The 27,741-nt window shown below is 47.8% G+C and overlaps 1 protein-coding gene across 2 annotated transcripts; it reads right to left on the reverse strand.

The window, feature by feature from the left end:
* Nucleotides 1-1,792: 1,792 nt before the first annotated feature.
* Nucleotides 1,793-21,919, reverse strand: SEC13 (SEC13 homolog, nuclear pore and COPII component). 2 transcript variants are annotated; one of them, XM_012760629.2, is made up of 9 exons: nucleotides 21,792-21,919; nucleotides 17,505-17,549; nucleotides 15,256-15,371; nucleotides 11,936-12,087; nucleotides 11,320-11,453; nucleotides 9,293-9,426; nucleotides 8,755-8,878; nucleotides 7,402-7,548; nucleotides 1,793-2,247 (listed from the first exon to the last, which is right to left on the reverse strand). In XM_012760629.2, exons 1-9 carry the CDS (start codon nucleotides 21,792-21,794, stop codon nucleotides 2,134-2,136), a joined length of 969 nt encoding a protein of 322 aa, XP_012616083.1. In that variant the 5' UTR covers nucleotides 21,795-21,919; the 3' UTR covers nucleotides 1,793-2,133. The 2 variants fall into 2 exon arrangements, with proteins under 2 accessions (XP_012616083.1, XP_012616091.1); XM_012760637.3 differs by lacking the exon at nucleotides 21,792-21,919 and adding an exon at nucleotides 19,372-20,051.
* Nucleotides 21,920-27,741: the final 5,822 nt, after the last annotated feature.

Consider the following 27,741-nt stretch of genomic DNA (forward strand, 5'->3'; position numbering starts at 1 on the left):
TACTTTGCCCAGAAGACAAGTAGCCCTTCTCATCTGCTCCATCGTGACAGCTACTATCCCAGAGGTAACCAGAAAGGTGTGGGCAGCCCCACCAACAAGGTTGGCTCCCCATCAGGTCCCGGCCATCCTGTTCATGCTGCAAGCTGAGGCTTTGAGGGGAAAATAACACACCCCCTGAAAATAAACCCTAGGGTGTCGTCTTGAAGAAAAATATAAGACCCTGTCTTATTTTCGAGGAAACACGGTAGGTACATAAGGGTCCATACTGACCTGTGCACATGGCTTTCTGAGGGGATAGGCCTGGCCCCCCCCCAATCTGGTACATTCACACAAAGGCTGGGTGTGAGCACCACCCTTGGACTGTAGCTGAGGGGCCCCAACTGCCCCTCCCTGGTTCTACAGTGGGGAGTAGACTGGAGTTGAGATAGATCAGGACTCAAACACTGGCTTTACCAAATGCTAGGGGGCAGGACTTCTGTGCCAGTTTCCTCCTCAGTAAATCGGGGATACTGTGTTTCCCCGAAAATAAGACAGGGTCTTATATTTATTTTTCCTCAAGAAGACACCCTAGGGCTTATTTTCAGGGGATGTGTTTTTTTTTAAGTGTGGTACAACAATCTACATTTATTCAAATATAGTTAAGTCATCTTCTTCTGGAACATCATCATAACTCTCCAAACCCTGAATTTCTTGCAACTCTATTTCCTTTAGAACACTAGGTTTTATCTTTGGGTAGGGCTTCTATTGCGCAAATGCTTAGAAATCCTGCTAGGGCTTATTTTATGGGTAGGTCTAACTTTCGGGGAAACACAGTATATACCTAGACAGGCTTGTTGTGTTGCTTAAATGAGTTAATGTTTGAAATATCCAAGTGCAGTACCTGGCTCACAGCATTCTCAGTAGTGGCAGCTATTGTGACTTTTGGTTCAGGTGAGGATCGCAGGGCCTCTGCTGAGAGATTATTCCTGGTTCAGGGTCAATTAGGACCAGAACTGTGGTCTCCCACCACAGGGCCCTCCTTTTCCTAACAGAGTCAATAAACTGAATGAATAGGTCCCACTTTCTGGGCCAGCCTCTCAGCTATTACTGTTTGGTTATTACTACCTGGCTTGGCACCCTGTTGGTGACCACATGCACTAGCTCATTTAAGTTTTTTTTTTTTTTTTTTGAGACAGAGTCTCGCTTTGTTGTCCAGGCTAGAGTGAGTGCCGTGGCGTCAGCCTAGCTCACAGCAACCTCACACTCCTGGGCTCGAGCGATCCTTCTGCCTCAGCCTCCCGAGTAGCTGGGACTACAGGCATGCGCCACCATGCCCGGCTAATTTTTTATATACATATCAGTTGGCCAATTAATTTCTTTCTATTTATAGTAGAGACGGGGTCTCGCTCTTGCTCAGGCTGGTTTTGAACTCCTGACCTTGAGCAATCCGCCCGCCTCGGCCTCCCAGAGAGCTAGGATTACAGGCGTGAGCCACCGCGCCCGGCCTCATTTGAGTCTTATAACCACTGTGCAGACCTTATTAGTCTCATTCTACAGAAGAGGATGTGTACCCACAGAAGATAAGTAGCAGAGCCAGGGCTATAGTCCTCATCACTGAAGGCCAAGTCCAGAGCTCTTTTAAATGATGTCTTCGGTATAAATTGAGTCACAAAGATGCTTACAGAGACAGGCCGGCTTTGTAGGTAGGATTTAGCTAGCCAACTCGGCTCTGGGCCTTTGTGAATGTTCTAGTATACTGACCAACAAGAGTCATACAGCTTTTAGGGGTGGGTATGTGAGTGGTTAGGATATTGCAGCAAGAATTAATATTACTTTATTTAATTACTTTGGAAACAAAACCCCCCAAATAATACCTGAACCCAAAGGTACATAAAAAATGGCCAAAAGTATTTAAGATAATAGATTTGAAGATCACTTGTAGTTTCTTCATAACATGAATGCTTTCAGCTGGATAGTATCAAACCATATCAAATCATGTTAAGGCAGATGATCAACCTGTGGTCACACTTGTAACTACTGCTGGGAAAATAATCTTGTTGGAGTTGGAAGCTCTTCCCAGTTGTTTGGTCAGTTGGCCCAGGGAGGGGCAGTCCTGGAGCTGGTAGTTGGGGGAGCCATGCCAAAACCATCTGGTCACTGCTCGTTCTGCTGGCCTTCTGTGGCTGAAGCTGACACGGAGCCCTGGCCCTTGTTGACATCACTGATGCACACCCACTGCCCGTCAACCGACTCTTTCCACAGGGTCACCTGCAAGTCAGTGCACACACAGACTGTCACAGGTCTGCGCCCCTTCCCTCCACTGTCCTCTTTTACTGGGTCCCCCAAATGAGCCACACCCCTGTCAAGAACCACTGAGCACTTATCTTTGTTCTTCCACTGAAATCTCATCAAATGAAAGGAATAAAAAGTCACAAAGAAAAAAGGAGTAGGAATAACGGTAGCTGTGAATGATGATGCTATTTTAACCAAGCTGATAACGCTACAGTGAGAGCAAGTGTGGTTCCTAGACCAAGTGTGGTTCCTAGACCAGAGCATCATATTATCACCTGAGAGCTTGTTACACTGCAAATTCCTGGACCCTGGACCAAGTGATGCATAAGCCCTGGAGGTGGGGCCAGCAATCTGTGTTTTAACAAGTTAACACTAAAGTTTGAGAACTGTGGTAGAGGAAGACAACAGACCACTAAGTACATTGTTTCTACACTGAAGTAAGCTGTGGAAGAAACAGCTAAGAGCTGAAAAGGCTTGTCCCTGGAGAGTGAAAACTAGGAGACTGCATTAAAAAACAAAAATCTAATAAAAACTACCTAAAGCTATGTACGTGTACTAATTTGATTAAAAAAAGAAAAGAAAAGGACTTTAAGAACTGCTTTAGCAAGGAAGGAAACAGCAGAGGACATAAACAGGTGGAAAACCATACCATGCTCATGGGTCAGCAGAATCAACATTATTAAAATGTCTATACTACCCAAAGTGATCTACAGAGTCAATGCACTCCCTATTATCCCATCATCATCTTTCACAGATATAGAAAAAATAATTTTACACTTTGTATGGAACCAGAGAAGACCCCATATAGCAAAAGCAATCCCATATAGCAAAGACCCCATATAGCAAAAGGCAATAAAAACAAAATGGGAGGTATTAATTTATCAGATTTCAAACTATAGTACAAGGCTACAGTAATTAAAACAGTTTGGTACTGGCACAAGAACAGGGACATTGACCAGTGGAACAGAACAGAGAACCCAGATATAAAACCATCCTCATATAGCTATCTAATCTTTGACAAAGCAGATAAAAACATACTGGGGAAAAGAATTCTTATTCAATAAATTGTGCTGGGAAAACTGGATAGCCACATGTAGAAGACTGAAACAGGATCCACACCTTTCACCTCTCACAAAAATCAACTCAGGCCGGGCGCGGTGGCTCACGCCTGTAATCCTAGCACTCTGGGAGGCCGAGGCAGGCCGATTGCTCGAGGTCAGGAGTTCGAAACCAGCCTGAGCAGCAAGAGCAAGATCCCGTCTCTAGTATAAATAGAAAGAAATTAATTGGCTAAGTAATATATATAGAAAAAAAAAAAAATCAACTCACTCTGGGTAACAGACTTAAACTTAAGGTGTGAAACTATTAGAATTCTAGAGGAAAGTGTTGAAAATACTCTTCTAGACATTGGCCTAGGCAAAGAATTTATGAAGACGATCCCAAAGGCAATCACAGCAACAACAAAAATAAATAAATGGGACCTGATCAAATTAAAAAGCTTCTGCACAAAGAAACTATTACGAGAGCAAACAGACAACCTACAAAATGGCAGAAAATTTTCACAAGCTACACATCCGATAAAGGGCTGATAACTAGAATCTATTTAGAACTCAGGAAAGTCAGCAAGAAAAAAATCAAACAACCCTATCAAAAAGTGGACAAAGGACATGAACAGAAACTTTTCAAAAGACAACAGAATAATGGCCAATAAACATGAAAAAATGCTCAACATCTCTAATCATCAGGGAAATGCAAATCAAACCTGCAATGAGATATCACTTATCTCCAGTAAGAATGGCCTTTATCAAAAAGTCCCCAAACAGTAAATGTTGGTGTGGATGCGGAGTGAGAGGAAGGCTAGTACACTGCTGCAGGGACTGCAAACTAGTGGAAAGCAATATGGAGACACCTTAAAGTGATACAAGTAGATCTACCATTTGATCCAGCAATTCCACTACTGGGCATCTACCCAAAAGACCAAAGGCACTCTATAAAAAAGACATCTTCACTCAAATGTTTATAGCAGCACAGTTCACAATCGCAAAGTTGTGGAAACAACCCAAGTGCCCATCAATACATGAGTGGATTAATAAAATGTGGTCTAGGCCGGGCGTGGTGGCTCACGCCTGTAATCCTAGCACTTTGGGAGGCCGAGGCGGGCGGATTGCTCAAGGTCAGGAGTTCAAAACCAGCCTGAGCGAGACCCCGTCTCTACCAAAAAATACAAATAAATTAATTGACCAACTAAAAATATATATACAAAAAATTAGCCGGGCATGGTGGCGCATGCCTGTAGTCCCAGCTACTTGGGAGGCTGAGGCAGTAGGATCGCTGAGCCCCGGAGACTGAGGTTGCTGTGAGCCAGGCTGACGCCACGGCACTCACTCTAGCCTGGGCAACAAAGTGAGACTCTGTCTCAAAAAAATAAAAAAATTAAAAAAAAAATAAATATATAAATAAAATAAAAAATAAAAAAAATAAAATGTGGTCTACGTATACCATGGAGTACTATTCAGCTATAATAAGAAACAATGGTGATCTAGCACCTCTTGTATTTTCCTGGATAGACCTGGAACCCAGTCTATTAAGTGAAGTATCCCAAGAATGGAAAAATAAGCACCACATGTACTCACCAGCAAATTGGTATTAACTGATCAACGCCTAAGTGGACACATAGGAATGACATTTATTGCGTGTCGGGCATATGGGGGGGAGGAGGGGATGGGTATGTACATACATAATGAGTATGATGCACACCACCTGGGGGATGGACACGCTTGAAGCTCTGACTGCCAGGGGGTAAGGCAACACATGTAACCTAAACATTTGTACCCCCCATAATATACTGAAATTAAAAAAAAGAACTGCTTTAGGGATAGACCTTATTCATTAAACATGCACTGTGAGGCTGGGCACGGTGGCTCACGCCTGTAATCCTAGCACTCTGGGAAGAGGCCGAGGCGGGCAGATTGCTCAAGGTCAGGAGTTCGAAACCAGCCTGAGCAAGAGTGAGACCCCGTCTCTAGTATAAATAGAAAGAAATTAATTGGCCAACTAATATATATAGAAAAAATTAGCCTGGCATGGTGGCACATGCCTGTAGTCCCAGCTACTCGGGAGGCTGCGGCAGAAGGATCGCTTGAGCCCAGGAGTTTGAGGCTGCTGTGAGCTAGGCTGACGCCACAGCACTCACTCTAGCCTGGGCAACTCTGTCTCAAAAAAATAAATAAATAAATAAATAAATAAAAACACACTAAGGGATGCTATGGAGACAGCAGTAGAGTTGAGCTACCTATAGGAAACAGGCTTATCAAGTGGGAACGAGTAAGAAGCCTAGAATTACACTGACAGCAGACCGGAATATACAACCAGAGACATGCTTACTGCCTAGTAAAAACTTCAGAAGGCCTGCCTGAGGCAGTGGGTCCCTTGGTCTGTCCTGGATGCCATCAGACCTGGGTTCTAGTCCTGATTCTGGCGCTCACTAGAAATAAAGGAGGTTGGATTAGTTGTCCTTTGTGGGCCATTCTAGCTCTAAATTCTATAGCTTTGAGGTGGAGCCTGCTAGATATTTCTGGGACCACTTTAGATCATACGGGACCCTAGGCCAGACAGAAGCTGCCTACAGAGGATCTCAAAGAAATATTTGTACACCCATGTTCACAGCAGCACTATCCACAATAGCTAGGAAGTAGAAGCAACCCAAGTGTCCATCGATGGATGGATAAAATGTGGTCTGTACATATAGTGGCATATTAGCTTTAAGAAGGAAGGAAACTCTGACACATGGAACCTTATGGATGAAACTTGAGGACATTATGCTATATGAAATAAGCCAGTCACAGAAGGACAAATACTGTGTGATTCCACTTAGATGAGGTACCTAGAACAATCAAATTCATAGACATGAATAGTAGAATGGTGGTTGCCAAGGGCTGTGGGGAGGGGAAATAGATAGTTATTTAATGAGTATAGTTTCAGTTTTGGAAGCTGAAAAGAGTTCTAGAGATTAGTTACACAACAATGTGAATGTACTTAACATTACTGAACTATAAAGAATGGTCAAGATGAATCCCACTCCTGACACAAAAAAAGAATGGTCAAGATGATAAATTCTATGTGTATTTTACCACAACTAAAAAAAAAAAAAAGGTGCCTGCAGAGAAGAAGGAACAAGCCACTGCCACCTCCCCAGCTGAATTCTCCTGTAAGGCAGATGATCCCTTACTTTCAGGGTGGTTCCACATGGAACAGTCATGCTGGAAATAAGCACGTTTTCTCTGCTTCCAAGTGTGACTGGGTTAGGGTGCTGCCTGCCCTCACTGCTCCTTTTCTACCCTGTCCTGTGTTGGTCTTTGTTTTACTGAGTTTTCCAGTGGCCACTTTGGCTCCACATCTCACCCTTCCTTTGTGTGGCTCATGGCACAGCAATAAGAGGTAGGTACACAATGGGTACATAATAAATTCCCATAAATTGTACTGATTTTTTAGCCGGGCATGGTGGCGCATGCCTGTAGTCCCAGCTACTCGGGAGGCTGAGACAGAAGGATTACTTGAGCCCAGGAGTCTGAGGTTGCTGTGAGCTAGGCCGATGCCACGGCACTCACTCTAGCCTGGGCAACAAAGCGAGACTCTGTCTAAAAAAAAAAAAAAAAGAAAAATTGTACTGATTTTTAAAAACATGCTTTTTAAGTGTTTTGGATAAAAAACTAAATATTTTCAGTTCTGTGATGTTCCATGAAAAAAAAAAAAAAACTAAATCTTCTCACTTTTGTTTATGATTTCTTTTTCTTACATACTTTTGTGGCAAAGCTAACTGAACATCCCCATGAAGATAAGGTGACCAAATGGTTAGGATGACACACCTGACTGGCTCTGCCACCTAACAGCTTCGTGACCCCCATGCAAATCAAACTGCCTCTGTCAGCTTCTTTCCTTATCTGTAAAAGGTGAACACATTACCTCAGAGGGTTGCGCAATTCAGTGATGCACTTAAGGCACATGCTCAAAATGCAGCCCTCACTAAGGTTCCTCCCAAGCATGGGAGATGGGACTGTCCCTTGCGCTCTCTAGTGGGCAAGGTGGGAACCAGCAGAGCTCTGTCCACTACACCACTGGAAATGGATGTACCTTGTTGTCTCCGCCGGAGACGGCCAGAATGTTGGCTGTGATGGACCAGCTCACGTGCCACACGACATCATTGAACTTGTGCAGCAGTTTGGGGGACCATGTGTTGCCCGAGGCATCATCACAAGTCCAAATGAATACACGACCATCCTAGGAAGACAGGTTAGAGTCAGGAGATGGGGGCAAGAATCTTGCATTTGTGATATCCTCCCAACCTGGAGCCACACGGGACCTTTCTGTAGGAACAGGGTGGGTATTCGAAGCAAAGGGTAGCCAAGGACCTCTTTGGTGTCCACAGCTTTGACGGCCAATTTCTAGCCCAGCACTTTTGCTTCTGTCCCTTTGCCCTGACACAAGAGTCTCCCAGGTTCTTTTTCTCATCCTAGTTTCACATCTGGACTTCGTCTGCACTGCTAACTTTCAAGTTTCTCTGGAGTCTTCCTTCTGTCTGCTGAGTCACTTCCCTCTGGCTGTCTGTACTTTCTCAAGTGAATGGGTACAGCTGTCTAAAAACTAAGCTCAAGAAAATGAGAAGGGACCAAAAAGAAATCACAAAGATCTCTCAAATTTAGAGCTAAACAAAATAGGCTCAAATGATGTAGGCCGGGCATGGTGGCTCATGCCTGTAATCTCAGCACTTTGGAAGGTTGGGGTGTGATGATTGCTTAAGGCCAGTTCAAGACCAGCCTAGGCAACTTAGCAAGACCCCGTTTCTATAAGAGACTAAAAAGAAAAACAAATTAGCCAGATGTGGTGGCGTATGCCTACAGTCCCAGCCACTTGGGAGGCTGAAGCCCAGGAGTTCAAGGTTGCAGTGAGCTATGATCCGGCTACTGCTTGCTAGCCTGGGTGACAAAGGAAGACCTTGTCTCTGGGAAGGAAAAAAAAAAAGTAAAAGGCCTGGCTTCATTCTCTGTAGGGAGGTAGAAGTATATAATTAAAGGCTTGTCCTTGGTCTTACTTTACTTTTATGATGTCTGGGCAGGGTGGCTAGGTAGGTGAGTCCAAAGTCTTAGAATTTCCCATCTCACCTGATCCTTGCTTGAGAGCACCTCCATCCCCCATTCACACGAGGGTCAGGAGGGAAAATTGGTCCTGAATTTGGCCCCACTCTTGGCATCGGTTCTATTGTAATCATTTTCTCTCAGGGGAGGCAGGTTACCTTGGCTTCTGACCAAGACTTCAATGAATGACGACCTGAATGCACATGTTCCTTCCTATCTCCACATTGGTCCAGAGGTGCCTGTTGCTCTCCCTTTGCCTTCTAAGAGGATTTTCCACTAAGGAGACCATAAAGGCTGATGGTCCTCACTCAAGATTACATGGCATGCGACGCTCGCAGGGATCTGGGCTCACCTGGGAACAGCTGGCGATGGTGCTGGTGGGCAGGCCAATGGAGGGGGCCCAGGCCACGTCTCGGACCCAGTCACTGTGCGCCTCCAGCTTCTGCTCCTCCTTCCACTGGCCGTCCTCCTCCTCCCTAGCACGGCAGACCAGAGGGAGAATCCAGCAGGCAGCGGCCCATGGGCCTTTCCCACAAACTCATCCCTCCCTCAACGCAAAGGCTCCACCAGCAGCACAGAAGCGAGTCCACCTTTCTGATTTCATTTATTGAGCCTGCAGAACTTCATTCAGTTAACTGTAAAGAAACCCTGCAGGAAATGCTTTGTTTCTCCACAGACAAAAAGTGTCTCTAACAGTTGGGAACTAGGTGAATAGTAAAAGTGTGTGGGGGAAAAAAAGGATATCTTCTGACAGACTGAGAACAGCATTTTACTGGCCAGAGAGAGAAAGAAAGGTGACCTCGTTTGTTGGGAACTGTGGTTGAGTCATGGTAGGGAGGGTAGAGGGCAGAAGTATCCCTCTGAAGAGAAGCCCACGCAACCCCACTTACTTCCACAGCTTGATGAGGTTGTCACAGCCACCTGATGCAAACTTCTTGATGTAATTGGGTTTCTGTCCTGACGGCTGGTCTATGAGGCTTCCAGGTACAACAGCAGGGGCCCAGCTGACAGCATTGCAGCCAATCTGTAAAGATGGGGACATGTAGTGACTTTGCTCTTTTGCCCTGCAATAGAATAGACCAGCCTTCTGCAGGCCCAAGGCTGCAATTCATTTGCCCTCCAATTCTCAGGACCAGATTCCGTAGGACAGCGGATGTGATGAACAAGAAGGATTAGCCACAACTCTCCCTCAGGATTCCTAACAGTGCAGGCATTTTTCTGAAGGATGCATTTAAAGTAGGAATTAGGAACTCTGGGAAATTTAATAAGCAGGATATTTTTTAAAGACATGAAAAAAGAGCACGTTGGGTCTATTTTTTTATTAAAAAATATTATAGGCTGGGCATGGTGGCTCACGCCTGTAATCCTAGCACTCTGGGAGGCTGAGGCAGGTGGATTGTTTGAGCTCAGGAGTTTGAGACCAGCCTGAGCAAGATTAAGACCCTGCCTCTACTAAAAAAAATAGAAAGAAATTAGCTGGCTAACTGAGGCAGGAGGATCGCTTGAGCCCAGGAGTTTGAGGTTGTTGTGAGCTAGGCTGTTACCATGGCACTCTGGCCTGGGCATCCTTTGGCTCATGGCCCCCTTCCTTAAATAAACTAACTCTAGCCCAGGCAAGAAAGTAAGATTCTGTCTCCAAAAAAAAAAAAAAAAAAAAATACTATAAAGTAACAGATTTAGAGAAACACACAAAATAAATACACGGCTTAATGAGTTAGTTTAAAAGCACTCCTGTAACCACCACCAGGTCAAGAAATAAAAGTCTGCCACCTACCTGAGAAGGCCAGTCATTGTGTCCCATGCTGATCACAGCTCCTTCTCCCCCAGTAAGTAACCATTGCCCCGACTTCTCAATATGTTCCTTCTTTTTCCAGTTTGTTACCCAAATATGCATCCCTAAACACTACAGTCTTTTCTATTAAAATTTGTTTTTTATGCTTTTTACATCTCCTAATTTGTAGATTCTTCCTGATTTTTTTTCCCTTACCATATTCCCACAAGCCTCTCTCGAACTGTTCACTTTTGCAAGTTTCAGCAGACAGAGAACACAGAGCCCCAAGTAGCAAGGCCCTGAGACAGGCTCCTGGGGCCTGGAGGGCTGCGCATGCTGTGGGCCCTCCTGGATCCCCCATATTTGAGAATTGCAAAAGTACAGTGTAAGCTTTGGGGCTACGAACTTTAAGTTTCCATCAGGTAGACATCAGAAGTATTTGGGGCCACCAAAGCCAGGACTGCTGTATCAAAAGAAGGCACACAGACTCCAAGGTTCTAATCCTGGCACAGTGCCTTCTCTAAGTCCCGTACTTTTGCTGAGCCTCACTTGCCTCATCATAAAATGGGATCAGGACTGCTTACCTTGAAAATCTATACATTTGTTAGTTCCTTCCTTCATTCACAAATGTTTGTGAGACTTATATGACACACAGTAGGGCTCAACAAACAAGAAATTTTTCTCACTGTGCACGATGCTTTCTTGACTGTTTCAACCCTAAGGTCTGAAGACCAGGAGCGCAGCAACTAAATCCCTGTGATGCTTTTCATCCCACCACTCAATTCTAGGGTGTGACTGAGCAGTGACATAAAATGCCTATTGCAGAACATGTCAACCTGAGCAAGCCATAGCTAAGGTGACCGGTAGGTAGGCTGTGGCCGCACCTTCCTGGTGCCCAGCCTCCCTGACTTGGGGCCATATGAGCAGCCAGTGCCAATCCCTGCCCTGGACTGAATGAGGCTGCTGCAGCCCAGCCTGGCTTCAGAGCAGAGCAACTCAAGGATGTTCCATACCAAGCGCGTCTGGTCAGCAGCCGCCCCGCCCGACCCACCGCACAGCAGGGACACTGCCCCGCCATGCTCTCGGCAGTCAGACTCACGGCAAAGCAACAGATGTGCCCTACATGAAGGCCGGGGCTGGACTTACAGCGTGAGCGTTGTTGATCTTCTTCACTTCCCACTGGCCTTCCCCAGTGTAGGTCAGCAGGGAGATGGCCCCATCCGAGCTCCCACAGGCCAGGATCAGGCCGTAGTCGTGGGGGGCCCAGCACACGGAGTTCACTGCAGGAAGGAGGAAGGCACCGTGAGTAGAGAGAGCATAGCCCCAGAGTTTAGATTTTGATTTCTCAGATTTACTGTTTTATTAAATTTCTAAAAAAAACCCTACAGGGATCACCAGAGGAAGTTGTAATTTGGCTAACTAAGGACATTAAAAAAAAACTATCACCTATATCATCATTTCATAAATTAAAGACTATCTTGACAAACAAGCATGAAGGACAACAATGTGAGAATAATAAAGGCCAGTACTTAAAACGAATGAACCTTAAGAAGAACTCACTGTGTTGTCCTTGCTTTTCTCATTTTGCGTTGGACTGGCTTTAGTCTTAGGGCCTCTGTCCTGTGGACAGACTAGCAGGAGAGCCAGCCGGAACCCAAGGCACAGATGAGAAGCACCACGAGGGGAAGGGAGCAGGGATTCAGCAGGACAGGCCTTCCTCACAAGGGCCCCTTGCCTGCCCCTCCTGCCACACTCAGCGTACCTGAAGAGTCGTGTCCTGAGTGCTCGTGGGTCTTCTCCCAGGTGCCGTTTTCTTCTTTCCAGATAATGACTTTCCGGTCGTAGGAGCAGGATGCCAGGATATTGCCGTACATGGGGTGGGCCCAGGCCACTTGCCACACGGGACCCTCATGACTGCAAAGGGAGGGGTCAGAGGCTGCTCAGATGGGCCAGAGGAACCCACAGTGTCCCTGCCAGGCACCACTCTGGATAGAACCAAGTGGCTTCCTTGGGGGGCTGACACAATGTCTCAGGACAGAACTGCCTAAGAACTTTAAAAAGGAGAACTACAGAAGGCCACTGCCAACAGGAATGCTCACTGGACAGTGAGGATCACAAGGCCCAGACAAGCTAAGCAACTAAAGGTCACAGAGCCTTTGAAGAGTCAGGACTCTGGGTCTGCCTCCCTATCCTGGCCAGGCAGCAACCTCACTTGCCCTAGACTGTAGCCAGCATTGCTTATATCTGCAGTCATCAATATAATTATTAATCCGTCTAGGGTTTATACCCACAAGTGCTCAGTAAATATCAGTAGATTGAATCACTTCATCCTTGCAGACAGTCAACTTCTTGAGCAGGCAGTATCCATTTCACTGAAATACTTTTTTTTTTTTTTTTTTGAGACAGAGTCTCACTTTGTTGCCCAGGCTAGAGTGAGTGCCGTGGCGTCAGCCTAGCTCACAGCAACCTCAAACTCCTGGGCTCAAGCGATCCTTCTGCCTCAGCCTCCCGAGTAGCTGGGACTACAGGCATGCACCACCACGCCCGGCTAATTTTTTGTATATATATTAGTTGGCCAATTAGTTTGTTTCTATTTATAGTAGAGACGGGGTCTCGCTCTTGCTCAGGTTGGTTTCGAACTCCTGAACTCAAAGGATCCGCCTGCCTCGGCCTCCCAGAGAGCTAGGATTACAGGCGTGAGCCACCGCGCCCGGCCTGAAATACTTTTTAATTTGTTCAAAAAACAAGTCTGTCCCTTTTCTTCCGATCTTTATCCATTCACCCGATAACAGTGCTGTCTGAGGCTTTGTACAGGGACTATTTCTCTGGTGCAGGGTGCACCTCAGCACACAAGAGGTAGCATGGTGCAGTCAGTGGTTGTGAGCCCAGGCTCTTGCCAATCCACGCCCCTGTTCACTAGCTCTTGACTTTAGGCGACGATCATATCGTCTCTATAGCTTTGACTCTATCTGAAAATGGAGATATCAATGAGCCATCTTTCATAGGTGGTCACGATGGTTAAATTTATGATAACTCAGGTACAGAGCTTAGAACAATGCTTGGTACAAGAAAAGAAAAAAACCACTCAATAGCTGTTAGCTATTAGTGCTGCTCCTCATGCACTCCTTCACCCTAGGGCTGCAGACACCGAAATCTGCTCCTCTCTCTAGCTGAGACAATGGTACACTCCCAGTCTCTATAACGGTGCTGCTAACGAAACTGCGAGTAGACTCAAATTTCCAACAACCAGCACAGTTCTTTTTTTATTTTTTTGAGACAGAATCTCACTCTGTTGCCATGGCTAGAGTGCTGTGGTGTCAGCCTCGCTCACAGCAACCTCAAACTCCTGGGCTCAAGCGATCCTCCTGCCTCAGCCTCCCGAGTAGCTGGGACTACAGGCATGCGCTACTATGCCCAGCTAATTTTTTCTATATATTTTTGGTTGTCCAATTCATTTCTTTCTATTTTTAGTAGAGACAGGGTCTCGCTCATTCTTGCTCAGGCTGGTTTCGAACTCCTGACCTTGAGTGATTTTCCCGCCTTGGCCTCCCAGAGTGCTAGGATTACAGGCGTGAGCCACTGCACCCGGCCTGACCAACACAGTTTTAACGGAGGCAAAAAAGAATGGAGGTGATGGAGATGTGAATTTTTTATCCCAAAATATTTCACATCCTTTGACATAAGAAAAACAGAGAGCAGAAAGTACCAAGTCACAGCAAATGCAACCATCTATGCCAGTGCTGCCAACCCACCGCACCCTAGCAGCTGTGTTTGGCTGGAGGCTTCCGCCCAGAGGAGCTGGCATTTGGCTCACCAGTCGTTTGATCCTTGGTGCTCAGGAAACAGGAACTTCTAGGGCCTGTTTTCCTGAATGGACACTGACTAAGTTTACATTTTCTCTGATTCAGTTAACAGATACATGCTGAGAATCTACTTGTCAGAGCTCTCAATCTCTCTTGTGCAATCTGATGAGGGTTTTGGATCTCTTTTTAAAATAATGCACAAAATACACAGAACTGGACTTATAAAGAAAACCCAATTAGATTGAAATGCAGTTACCAAAATGAAAAACAACTTACGAGATACATGTGCTTCTTTTCTTTGTTAACACTTCAAGCAACAAATTCCAGCGGCAAGACTAATAACCACTGTAATTTTAAAGTCATGATAAGCAAAAATGATAATCTGTGATGGCTAAACTATAACATGGGATGAAAATATCTGTGACTTCTATTAGTGACAAAGTGACAGGTACTAGAAATACTACAGAGGTTTCAGGCCTACACGCATAACTGAAGAAAATGCTAAATATCAGAGTCATTGAAAATAAAGATGTGATTGGTTTTCTCCCTGCCCAAATTCACCAACTCCTAAATTCTATCCACAGAACCCTTGGAGATCCATGAAACCCAAGTAAAGAAAGGCAGTGAACAGAGGGAAAACAGTAGAGATGTGGCCATAAAAATGAGCCAGGACTTCCTCAAGGATCTTAGTAGGGAGAAGGGTTAAATCAAACTTTTGTAAATATTCACTGAACACCTACCATGGGCAAATAGGCAGAACAACGGGATTTGTAAAATTATTATCTGTACCTTATTCTTATAGTAATGCACTTGAGAGACATTTTAGATCATACTGTCTAAACTTGCGCAAAATAGTACTGCTTACCGCTTTTAAAAGTAGCAGCAGCTGCCTGCACTGAAGACTTCCTGTGTGCTGCGCGCTGTGACAGGGCCTCACGTGCACTACTGGGAAGGAGGCAGCACTGGTCCCATTTTGAGGGTGAGCAGATGAAGGCTGAGAGACAGACTGCCTCACTTGCCCAAGGTCTTCCAGTGGGTATACATATGGGGGACAGAACCAAGATTCACAGCCCGATCCACCTGTGCCCTTAATCACATCACCCCCAGGGACATCTGCTGAGGGCAGCCAGGGTGGCTGGGATCCAGGCATCCTCAATGCTAAACACACTTTAGGCTTGCTCTGAATCTGGGTTCTTACCCTTTCTTTCCGTGCTTGAAGCAGGGCCTGAGAACCAAAGCGTTTGCTGAGGCCTTCCCTAAGCTTGCCAACAACACTTACCCCCTGAGGTCGGCGATGAGGATCTGCCCTCCGTTGCGCACGTCAAAGATTTTGACGGACCTGTCCGATGAGCAGGTTGCCAGGCGGGTGCCATAGTAATCCATCTGGGCATCGTGCTGCAAAGGGAGGACAGCTCGGAAAGCCTGCAGGCTGGGCGGGTGGGGGCGGGGGTGGTCACCACACAGAGAGTCTAGTTTGGACCAGAATCCACCTGAAATTATTCTAACCTCAAAGAATCATCACCATCAGGCAGGAAGCTAGAATGTGGACATTCTCATTTCTCTGATAGGCAGTGTCTTAAGGGACAAGTCACACCCAGCTGGTTGTACAAACTCTTTACGTACTCTGGGAAAGGTCCCAATCCTGTTCTGTAGGGTAGGTATGGGGGCAAAAAGCTGGCCTAGCTGCTCTTCTTCCTCCTCTTGGTCCTCACCTGGGTCTTAGGCTCCAAGGGCCACTGTGGAAGATAACCTCAGGTTCAGCTCAGTCCCAAAATCCAAAGCTAATGCTTGTAAGCTGGCCAAGGGAGCAGGCCTCCGTCTGTAGGTCCCAATCAGGTTATCTACGATGTACCTCTAGCCTAGACACAGAGTTCCACTCAGATATTTGGGCTCTTTCGCTCCATCCCTGGCCCTGGGTCCTTAGTGGACCTTTGCCTCTTGGTTTCTGCGTGACCTTTTTCCTAGGGAGCCCATTACCCCAGACTCCCCACCCAACACAATACCTTAAGTGTCGCCGGTCCTACCACTTTTGAACGGAATTCCTTGATGCTAGATAACCACCCAGAGGTAGGGCTGGCCCTGCCCACAGTTCCTTGTCCATCTGGGTGATGGTTCCTCTGAGGCATTTTGCCTACCGCCCTGCTGAATACCCTGGTCCCTCCTCACTTGCTGGCTCTGCCTATTCCAATGGATGCCGCTTTCCTCAGCTGTCCCGTCTCGGGGGATTCAGGGAATATCAGTTGTTACTCCTGTGGTGATCAGGAGCAATTATACCCTTTCAAAGGAGGCACTCACTCTGTCTGCATCAACACTCCTTTCTCACCTCCCTACCCAAAGAAAGCATCTGGATTCTTCTTTGGAAGTCAACCCTCCCCCCATATTAGGTCTTGGTTTCTTGGAAGGCAGGCATTCAGGTGTGTTTCTGAAGCACTCCTGCAGTGCTGTCACGCAGCGGGAGGAAGCAAGGCATAGTGCCTGAGAAATTTAAATCCTATCTCCTTAGCTCATGTGCCGTGCAACCCTTGTCCTTGAGCTCCAGTTTTCTTACCTTTAAATGGGGCACCTTTAAATAGCATCTGCTTCAAGGGTTGCTATGAGGGTTAAATGAGATACTGAATGAAAAGTACTTAGCATGGGGTCTGACAGCATGCAAATGCTCGTCATTATTACTGTGCCTCATCTGTTCCTCAAACCAAATTCACACAGGTAGATAGCATATCCATTACCTTGGGGAAACTAAGGCTGGCTCAGAGAAGACACTGGCTGGCTTGGGAGTCTCAGGTTGGATCTTCTTGCCCCTGATGCCACACTATCTCTGCGAAGGTGTGCTCTTACAGCAACTGCTGGTGGACTGTTGTGAAGGCAAGATGCCCAGCATGAAACACTCCAAGACTGACCTGGGTCTTGTTTGAAGGCTGCTTGGACTATGTGGCCCTGAATGAAGCAGAGTCTGCATTTTTTCTGGTGGAGACTTTAACCTCTGGACCTTCCCCTGTAGCCCAGTCCTACACTGAGCCATGTGTTTTTCTCTCAGGAAGTGCCCTAATGACTTCTGGTTCAAAGGGCCTTGTCTGGCCTATTGCCTGCGGTGATTCTACATGCCTCTGCCTTGGGCTTTCAGCCTCTGCCTCTGTATTGCCTTCTCTCTTCCTTTAACCCCCTTTCCAGTGGGGCTAAGAAGTGACAGCAAGAGGAAGATAGGAGGGAACACTACTGTCAAACCTCTGCTCCCATGCCAGAGCAGGGTACTGTGTTGACCACAAGACTGAGAGGCTTAAACGACAGGCCATTCCCAGGTTCCTCCCAGCAGAGAGTGACCAGACTGCCATAGCCCTGCCAACTCAGAGGGAATTGCTGGGGAGACTAAGTATATCCCTGAGGGTACAGCCTACCTGGCAACTGCTGCAAAGCCACAGCTGGATTCATGAATGATCAACAGAAAGGGGCAATAAAAAATCCAAACTGCCCCGCCACAGAAATGCCCATGTCCACAGCCTGGGGGGAGGGAGGGGCTAAATGAATACTTACAATCATGTCCTCATGGGAGGTGTCCACAGTGTTAATTACTGACACCTAGAACCAAAGATATTGCTGGTTAAGTAACTGATGGCAGTTAGAATGCAATCATCTCAATAAATCCAACAATTGTTTCTGAAGTTCATGACTATGTTTGTTCCCTCATTCAGTGAACATTCAAAGTACCTTCTTTTTTGCCAAGCACTGGAGATACAGACATGAATAAGAGGTACTATTTGTCCTTGAGAATCTTGCACATAAATAACCATAACATGGCAAAATAAATCCCCTTTTTTTTCCCTTCTTTTTTTTGAGACAGAGTCTTGCTCTGTTGCCTGGGCTAGACTGCAGTGCCATCATACCTCAAAGCAGCCTCCAACTCCTGGGCTCAAGCGATCCTCCCGTCTCAGCCTCCCAAGTAGCTGGAATACAGGCATGCATGCCACCACACCTGGCTAATTTAAATTTTTTTTCCCTAGGGACAGGATCTTCTTATATTGCCTAGGCTGGTCTTGCACTCCTGGCTTCAAGCGATCCTCCCACCTCAGACTCCCAAAGTGCTAGGATTACAGGCGTGAGCCACTGTGCCTGCCCAAGATAAATTAACAGTGATTTACGTGTGCTGTAGGAGCCTGAGGCGAGTGGCGGTGGTAGATATGAACTGAGCCTTAGATGATGAGTAGGAATTTGGCAAGTGCACAGGGGAAAAGTACAGTCCACGCAGAGGGAATAACACAAGCAAAGACACACATGTCTGGGAGAGCTTGAGGTGTGTGGGGAGTGGCAAGCAGTCCTGGCTACCTTTGAGGGTGAGGAGGAACCCAAGGGAGCTAAGCTGGTGTTCCCTTCCTGGACAAGAGATCCTCTAATGCTTCAGGCACAATGTCAGAGTACAAGAGCCCCCAGTTCTATTCAGCAGATGTGATATGAATAACAGGGTTGTTACCCAAGACTTGATTCAAGTTTTTCTGAGGCTGCTCCCTGGTCCACCACTTGTGACAGACCCTAGATTGTCATTCAAGTTTAAACAGTTTGTAGGGCTGGAACACAGCTGTCATGGTCTTTGCTCTCCTACTCATTCTTTGAGGTCCAGTTCTAATTGCACACCCTGCCCCATGCCCGTTTGAAGATTCTCAGATCCCTAAATGGCTGGACCCCCATGCGTATCTTCGGCATGGAATGTCTACAACACTTTATGTTGTTTCCTTTTTTTTTTTTTTGAGACAGAGTCTCACTTTGTTGCCCAGGCTAGAGTGAGTGCCATGGCATCAGCCTAGCTCACAGCAACCTCAAACTCCCAGGCTCAAGCAATCCTCCTGCCTCAACCTCCCAAGTAGCTGGGACTACAGGCATGCGCCACCATGCCTGGCTAATTTTTTCTTTATATATATATTAGTTGGCCTATTAATTGCTTTCTATTTATAGTAGAGACGGGGTCTCGCTCTTGCTCAGACTAGTTTCGAACTCCTGACCTCGAGCAATCCGTCCGCCTCAGCCTCCCAGAGTGCTAGGATTACAGGCGTGAGCCACCACGCCTGGCCTATGTTGTTTCTTCTCCTCACGAGAAGGTGACCTCCCTGGAGCCATGGTCTGAGCCATCTTCAGTCCTGAATCTCCTCAAATCATCCAGCACAGAGCTTTGCAAACAGAAGAAACTCACAGAAAGAGCCCAGGAACTATTTGCTGAATGAATAAATAAATGAATAAAAACTTGTTATTTTTTTCTTTGCTCAACCACCATTCTGTAAATTCCTGGGATAGAAAGGGGAACTAAAAAGGAGGGTTCAGTTTAGAACGCACATTTCTTTTTATTTTTTAAATTAAAAAAAATTCTTGAATTCTCTGCTGCTTGAATCAGAATGGAACAGACATTTCTTACCATTTCCCCCATTTCATCCTTTCCAGCACAAGCCCCACAGGTATAAAGTCTAACTTGACTTTCCAGAAAGGTAGACATGGGAAGAGGCTGGCTGCAAAGCAGTTCAAGAAGTACACACCAAGTAAGCACAGCTTCTCTCATCAAATTCTAGACTCCCTAAAAAGCAAGTCCCCAAGGTCTGCAGAAGCAAGTAAGGAAGATAAGGAGTCTCCTCCATGTGCCGAGCTAGGCAGGTTACCAAGTGCTTTCACGTGTGCACTGAGAGCTACCAAAGGCAGAGCCACCTGACAGACTAACGAACTGAAGGAGCCCATACAAGAGAAAGCACTTGCCAAAGTCACAGAGGTAGTTAGCAGAGGTAGTTAGGCAGAGCTGGGGGAAAAATCTCCATGTCCTAACTCCCAGCCCACAGAGCTTTCCAATCCAAATGAAAGCTGCCTATCTAGAACATAAAGTAGTTGTTACGCCAAATTCCCTAAACCCAATGGCTGAAAGATAAATAGAGTCAGGAAGAAAGTTTACTAAGAGGTAGTTTGATCCCAGGTTTCCAAAGGACCTTAGAAATAATCAGCATTTATTTCTAACCACTCTCACCCACCAGCCAGGGTTGGTGAACCATGCTTCTAAACAGGTGGGTGTGTTTTAAAGCCTTAGAGTACTTTCTCCTGAGCAACTGATGTTATCTGGTCCTTGTTAAGTAGTAAGAGGCAGCACTTAAATCAATCCCCCTCTTCAGAATCAGATGAGTTAAAAATTCATTTTTTTTAATTTTTATTTTCTTCTTTTATCTTTTTTTTTGTTTTGGCTATGTGAGTTCTGATAAGCTCCTGTAAAAATTCATTTAGAATGAGCTGATTGTCAAGAGTGTAAGAGGCCCCAGTTATGGCTGGGTGTGGTGACCCATGCCCGTAATCCAAGCACTCTGGGAGGCCAAGGCGGGCAGATTATTTGAGCTCAGGAGTTCAAGACCAGCCTAGCAAGAGTGAGACTCTGTCTCTACTAAAAAAATAGAAAGAAATTAACTGGACAACTAAAAATATATACATAAAAAATTACTCTGGGAGGTCGAGGTGGGCATGTTGCTCAAGGTCAGGAATTCGAAACCAGCCTGAGCAAGAGCGAGACCACGTCTCTACTATAAATAGAAAGAAATTAATTGGCCAACTAATATATATAGAAAAAATTAGCCGGGCATGGTGGTGCATGCCTGTAGTCCCAGCTACTCTGGAGGCTGAGGTAGCAGAATTGCTTGAGCCCAGGAGTATGAGGTTGCTGTGAGCTAGGCTGACGCCACGACATTCACTCTAACCTGGGCAACAAAGCGAGACTCTGTCTCAAAAAAAAAAAAAAAATTAGCCGGGCATGGTGGCCACGCATGCCTGTAAGTCCCACCTACTGGGAGGCTGAGGCAGGAGGATTGCTTGAGCCCAGGAGTTTGAGGTTGCTGTGAGCTAGGCTGTCGCCATGGCACTCTAGCCTGGGCAACAGAGCAATACTCTGTCTCAAAAAAACAAAAGAGCCCCCAATTCTGTTCAGCAGCGAAAAAACCAGAGGCCAAAAGAGGTGAATGATTTAACACCTACCCCCCCCCCCCCCCCCCCGCAAAACAAGAACTAACCCAGTGTTCTGATTTCTGGGTTCCAGCAGGCTCCCTCAAACCTGCTGTTGAGATACACCCATTTTCCTAAGAGCACATGTTTGCTAGACTGTGCCAGGCTCAGGCTAGATACTTCCATCCATTAGTTCTCATTCATTCACTCAATGGGTAAGTGTGGACTGAATGCGCATTGCGGATACTACAGAGATTAAAAAAACTGATCCCTGCCCTTAGATACTCACAGAGCTCATCCTCACATCAGTTTCCTGAAGACTCCCCCCATGCCTTGAGGGCCCTACGGGAGCAACTGTTCATCATCTCTGCTGTGAGAGGTACATGGCAGAATAGGATGGTTAGGGGGGTTCAAATCTCGGCTCTGCCATTTACCAGCTGTGAGGTTTACTTCGCTGAACCTCAAGTTTCCTCATCTGTAAATTGTTGCTAATAATGGCACCTACTCCACAAGGCTGTCAGCAGGCTGGGATTACCTCGAACTTACTAAGAGGTCAGTATCAGATACCGCAGCTCCTACGGTGTTTTGGTTCTGACAGAACAGAATTGTTGACGGAAGAGGACAGGAGAGATTGATTAGCAGGAGACGCGACAGCGACGCGGTCGACAGAGTTCCAGAGGCTCCGCGGCTTCACCCCTGGCCTCCCCCTCGAAAGGTCCGCAGGGACAGGCCAGGGCCCCCAAAACTCCAAAGCGGTGGAGGGGAGCTGAACGGCCCCAGCCAGGGTTTTGAACCTCGCGCGTCCAGGAACCCGCGAGGGTCGCGACCGTGGCCCGAACCCTGCTTGGCCTCCCTAGTTCCAAAACTCACCATGACTGCGGCGGTGGCGGCTCCAGGCCTCGGACGTGGCAGCTCCCGGCGGCGCCTCCGAACAGCTCACTTCCGGCGCCGGGCTGGCAAGCTGTCGGGCCGTGGCTTAAGAGCCTCCGTGCGGCAACGCGCCCCGCCAGCACCAAAGTTCCGAACCTTCCACAGGCCACGACACGCCCTCCTGTGGCCCCGCCCATGGCCCCCTCCCCTTGTCCTTGAGAAAATGTGCGACCCAAGGGGTGGGGCTTCAGTTGCCATGGCGACCCTGACTCGGGGACTTTGGAATCCAAAGCTCTGGTGAGTCTTCTGTCCTGAGCAAGCCCACCCTTTTCCTGAGAACCATGAATGAAAGAAAAGATTTCTAGGCTGGGGCGGTGGCTCAAGGTCAGGAGTTCGAAACCAGCCTGAGCAAGGGCGAGACTCCGTCTCTACTAAAAAAATAGAAAAATTAATTGGACAACTAAAAAAAAAAATAGAAAAAAAATTAGCCGAGCATGGTGGCACATGCCTGTAGTCCCAGCTATTCGGGAGGCTGAGGCAGGAGGATCACTTGAGCCCAAGAATTTGAGGTTGCTGTAAGCTAGGTTGATGCCACGGCACTCTAGCCTAGCCTGGGCAACAGATTGAGACTCCAACTCAAAAAAAAAAAAAAAGGCCGGGCGTGCAGGCTCACACCTGTCATCCTAGCACTCTGGGAGGCCGAGGCAGGTGGATAGCTCGAGGTCTGGAGTTTGAAACCAGCCTGAGCAAGAGCGAGACCACGTCTCTACTATAAATAGAAAGAAATTAATTGGCCAGCTAATATATATAGAAAAAATGAGCCAGGCATGGTGGCGCATGCCTGTAGTCCCAGCTACTCGGTAGGCTGAGGCAGCAGGATTGCTTGAGCCCAGGAGTTGGAGGTTGCTGTGAGCTAGGCTGACACCGTGGCACTCACTCTAGCCTGGACAACAAAGCGAGACTGTGTCTCAAAAAAGAAAAAAAAAGGAGCTTCACATGCCTCCCTGCTGTTCTGAGTGTCACCGGCTTTATGATGAACATTGTAGGATGATTTCTTGGGGTGGGGAGCATGAGTAAATTGGTCCTCCTGCTTCTTTTTGACAAGTCCCTCCTTGGGACCCAAGGACTGAGACCAGAGCAGAGGAGGCCAGCGAATGCCTAGAGGCTGAGACCTCTCGCCCTGCCCTCTCTAAGCCACAGGACTGATGCCTCCAAATTGCCTCTTCCAAACTGAGCCCCTGGAATCCGACCGGAGTGTAGATTCCCTGGAAGCAAGGAGGGCCCTCAGCCCATCTCCTGTAGCTGGAGCCCAGGACCCAACCCCTGGGTCCCTGGCTTCCCACGGGAGGACAGCTGAAGGCTCCCCACAAGCACAGTGAGAATGCTGCACTGGAGGACAGAGGCTGGGGGCTCCCCTCAGCCACACAGGGTCCAGCCCTGGGCTCCCTCCAGACACTAAGGAAGCAAGTGACCCAGGGTGAAGCCTCAACTCCCCTTGGGTAAGTCACAATCCTTCAGTTTCCTCTGTTGAAACTAGGAAGGCCCTAGCTGGAGAAGGTCACCAATCGAGGGAATATGTTGAGGCTCAGAGAGGGTGATAGACCCAGACTGTCAAGGAGCTTTGGAAGGGGCCAGGGGGTGGGGGGTTAATAGAACTAAGGGCCAGGCCTCAGCGGAGCAACCCACTCTTTCACCCTTTCAAGATTTGTTAATTCCCTCCTGTGAAGAAATGTTGCCGGCGTGTGGGGGGTGCTGCTTAGGGTAGAACAAGTATAAATGTGGGTGTGGGGCACCTCTTGGGTCTCCTGTTCTTGAAGGGCCAGGCCCCGGCCTAGGGTCTGCAGCTGCACCACTGACGCTCTGGGTGATGAGGTCAAGTCACTTCTCTCTGAGCCTCATTTTCCTCGAGTGGAAAATGGGGACAAGGGAACATTAGACATAATGTAAGGGAATATTCGACATATATTATATATTAGATATAAAATAAATATAACAACTGTTATTAAATTTTTTGTGTAGGCATTGAAGTTGGAGAGATTGGGGATGTGGGACAAGCAACAGAACTACCCCATCCAGCTGTGCCAGCTCTGCAGAAAGCTGCTGGACCGCAGTGACCTCCAAGCCTGGAGGGTCATGCCCACTTCCCAGGGGCCATGAGGGCCAGGTGAGGCGAGTGTGGGACGGGGCAGTGAGGCTGGGGAGCAGCGGGGAGCTGTCTGCTACGCAGGATGGAGACGAAGTGTGGGCGCACCTCTTCCAAGGTGGCACCTCCCTGCATGTGGCGAGCCCCAGCTGCCCAGGGGTCTGGGCAGGAGACCCTCCGTCTTGCTTTCATCGTCCCTTCTGAGCCCCACCTGAAGGCCTGGAGGAGGTGGCACATGCTGCGTGCAGCCAGCGCACTCCACTCTGGGGAAGAAACCTCCACGTCCTCGCTGAGCATCTCCTCCGGAATCTCCTCCTCCTGCTTGAGCCTGCCGGCCTCCTCGGCGAATTTGAGCCTGCTGGTCGGGATGGCGGCAATGACCTGCAAGGGAACCAGCCCGCCAGGGCGATGGGGCCGTCCTTCCGGGGGGTTTTCTCCCCTCTGTCCCTCCCATCCTTTTACCCACTTACCTAGTCATGTGACCAACTCACGCCTTAACCCACCTCACCTCCTCCTCAACTCAGTCTTTTACAATTTCTTATTAATTTGCTTTTTAATTAGGGAGTCATTCATCCACAGTCGGGGGCCATAGTGGAAAACCTTGGTCTTTAGGAGCTGGGCAGATGTGACTTGGAATTCCCCACACGGGCCCGGTCCTGTGTACTTGGGCAAGTCATTTGACCCCTCTGAGCTTTGGTTTTCCTGTCTGTGAAGCTGGGGCAGCTCTGGGAGTGGTGAGGATTGAGTGAGGTGGAATGTCTGACTTGTCCTGGAAGAGCCTGGCCCATGGCTGGTCCTCAGGTCTCTTGGGCTCATGCCACCTGAGGACATTGGGCCCTGGGTCCCCAAGCCTGAGGAACAGGAGCACTGGGCCGGGGTGCCCTGAGGGCAGCCAGTCCTCACTGCGAAGGCAGCGTGGAAAGGGGATGTGCCTTCCTTCTTACTCCTGCCCCAGAGGGCTCGTCCCTGGGGCTGAGGCAGGCCCTGCAGGGAGGCTGAGGTGGCAGGTGTCAGTGGCCCCTGATGTCTCCCACAGGGACAGGCAGGTGCTGACCTGAACACTCAGCCTCAGGGGCTCCGGGGGACTCTAAGGTCAGCACTGCCCACTGGCATCAACCTTACTCCTTATGAGTCCTTCCCCCAGACACCAAGAGCTCCCCATGGGATAAAGATGGGCCCGCTCTGAGGGTGCCCAGGGAATGGGGTTGCTAATCAAATCTAGTCTATCAACTCTCCAAAGAAGCTCTAAAGTTTAAAGAAGGTCCTGTTAGGCCGGGCGAGGTGGCTCACGCCTGTAATCCTAGCACTTTGGGAGGCCGAGGCGGGCGGATTGCTCAAGGTCAGGAGTTCGAAACCAGCCTGAGCGAGACCCCGTCTCTACCAAAAATAGAAATAAATTAATTGACCAACTAAAAACATATATACAAAAAATTAGCCGGGCATGGTGGTGCATGCCTGTAGTCCCAGCTACTCGGGAAGCAGTAGGATCGCTGAGCCCCGGAGATTGAGGTTGCTGTGAGCCAGGCTGACGCCATGGCACTCACTCTAGCCTGGGCAACAAAGTGAGACTCTGTCTCAAAAAAAAAAAAAAAAAAGAAGGTCCTCTTGGATGAAACTCAACTTACTTTATTCCTAGTTAATTGTTGCCACTTTAAGGCCAGGTGTGGTGGCTCACGCCTGTCATCCCAGCACTCAGAGAGGCCAAGGCAGGTGGATCACTCAAGGTCAGGAGTTTGAAACCAGCCTGAGCAAGAGCGAGACCCCGTCTCTACTAAAAATAGAAAGAAATTAATTGGCCAACTAAAAATATATATAGAAAAAATTAGCTGGGCATGGTGGCACATGCCTGTAGTCCCAGCTACTCGGGAGGCTGAGGCAGCAGGATTGCTTGAGCCCAGGAGTTTGAGGTTGCTGTGAGCTAGGCTGATGCTACGGCACTCACTCTAGCCTGAGCAACAAAGCGAGACTCTGTCTCAAAAAAAAAAAAAAAAAAGATTCCCCAAATCCTTTCACATCCAATACGCCATTTCAGCCTCACAAGTTGGAGCTTACAGTTACCCTCGGCTTAAAAACAAGAAAAGTGAAGCTGGCAGAGACAGAGGGGTGGCCACGGCCACCTCGTCTCATCAGCGGCTACGCCTTGGTGGATCCCGGCTCTGAAGCCAGAGAACCTGCACTCTGCTGCTGCACAAAGACTCGCCTGGCAGCCACGCCTCCCAAGACACTGGGAGGTGATCCAGAGAGTACGACCCACATTTGAAGAGTCCTGTTTGATGTGCTGCTAATTTCCTGTGTTGTGCTCTTGCTTGTCCATTTAGTCATATTTCTTTAGTATATTCATTAAATGAATAGCCCCAACACCTATCCTACTCCTGCTTGAGCACAGAAAACAACTGGCATGCCTGGGGCACACTCCAGACAGGTGCGTGGTAATCCCCTACTTCCTCCACCTGACTCAACCCAGCTCTGTCCCCTCCCGCCCTATCCCCACTCACTGCTGTCCCAAGCGAGGACTCCCTTCTGGAGCCCAGCCCTTGGCCAGTGCAATGCTTTGCTAAGTCTGACCTTCCCACCACCAGGTTAAGGAGTGGCTTTGAATAAAATCTGAGTGATGAGTTTGAGGGTCAGTTGGAGTCTACACACCAGAGACAAGGAGTAACAAAAGATCCAATTTTTCAGCTGCATGTAGAAGGGTATAAAGATTTAACGTTGTTTTGTGCTGAAGTGGCCATATTGTTAAGGAGTCAACCCATCTCACACAACAGTGAAGGTAGCCATAGACTGGGGATGAGATCTTTCCTAGTTAGCCAAGTGCTGCTGTGCTGGCATGTGTGTAGATGGGGCCCATCATCTGTGGCCTTGCAAGGCAAGCTAGCTGTGCCATGTTTGTAGATGGGGCAGAAGCAGTTAGAAGAATGGAAAACTAAGCTTATTTATGTTAGGTAAGTTGATAAAGGTAGTAATGAGGCTCCCTAACTTGCCTGAAGCATACTTTTCTAGCTATCTTTTGGCTTGTCTGGCACCTACATCATTGTTGATTGTTCTTTTTAATCCAGTCTGGATTTTTTTTTTTTTAAATATATATGGGCCAGGCCTGGTGGCTTACGCCTGTAATCCTAGCACCCTGGGAAGCTGAGGTGGGTGGATTGCTCGAGGTCAGGAGTTCGAAACCAGACTGAACAAGAGCGAGACCCCGTCTCTACTACAAATGGAAATTAATTGGCCAACAAATATATATAGAAAATATTAGCTGAACATGGTGGCACATGCCTGTAGTCCCAGCTACTTGGGAGGCTGAGGCAGCAGGATCACTTGAGCCCAGGAGTTTGAGGTTGCTGTGAGTGAGGCTGACGCCATGGCACTCACTCTAGCCTGGGCAGCAAAGCAAGACTCTGTCTCAAAAAAAAAAAAAGATCCAAGGAAGGGGGTAGCACATGCAAAGTCCTGAGCCATGGAAAGACCTCACAGAAAGTTCGACGTGGCTGCAGCTTGGGATTCGTGCAGGAGGTGAGCTGCAGAGAGAGGGCTCAGATGGCAGAGACCTCAGCTTTCCACTGCACGTAGAATCAAAGGCAAACTCCATGCCAGGCCAGGTGAGACCCCGCACGGCGCAGTCCCCACCTGGGCCCCTAGCCTCCTCTCCCTATGCCCTCCCCCACCCGGAGGCCTGCTTTGAACTCACCAGGACTTTTTCATCTTTGTACCTTTGTATACCCTCTTCTCTCAGCTTACAATCCCCCGCTCCCCACCCACCTCACCTAGTTAATGCACTCATCAGAAAAGTCAGAAAAGTGCCTGAAGGTGACA

Source organism: Microcebus murinus, chromosome 28 (genome assembly GCF_040939455.1).
Source record: "Microcebus murinus isolate Inina chromosome 28, M.murinus_Inina_mat1.0, whole genome shotgun sequence".
Taxonomy (NCBI): domain Eukaryota; kingdom Metazoa; phylum Chordata; class Mammalia; order Primates; family Cheirogaleidae; genus Microcebus; species Microcebus murinus.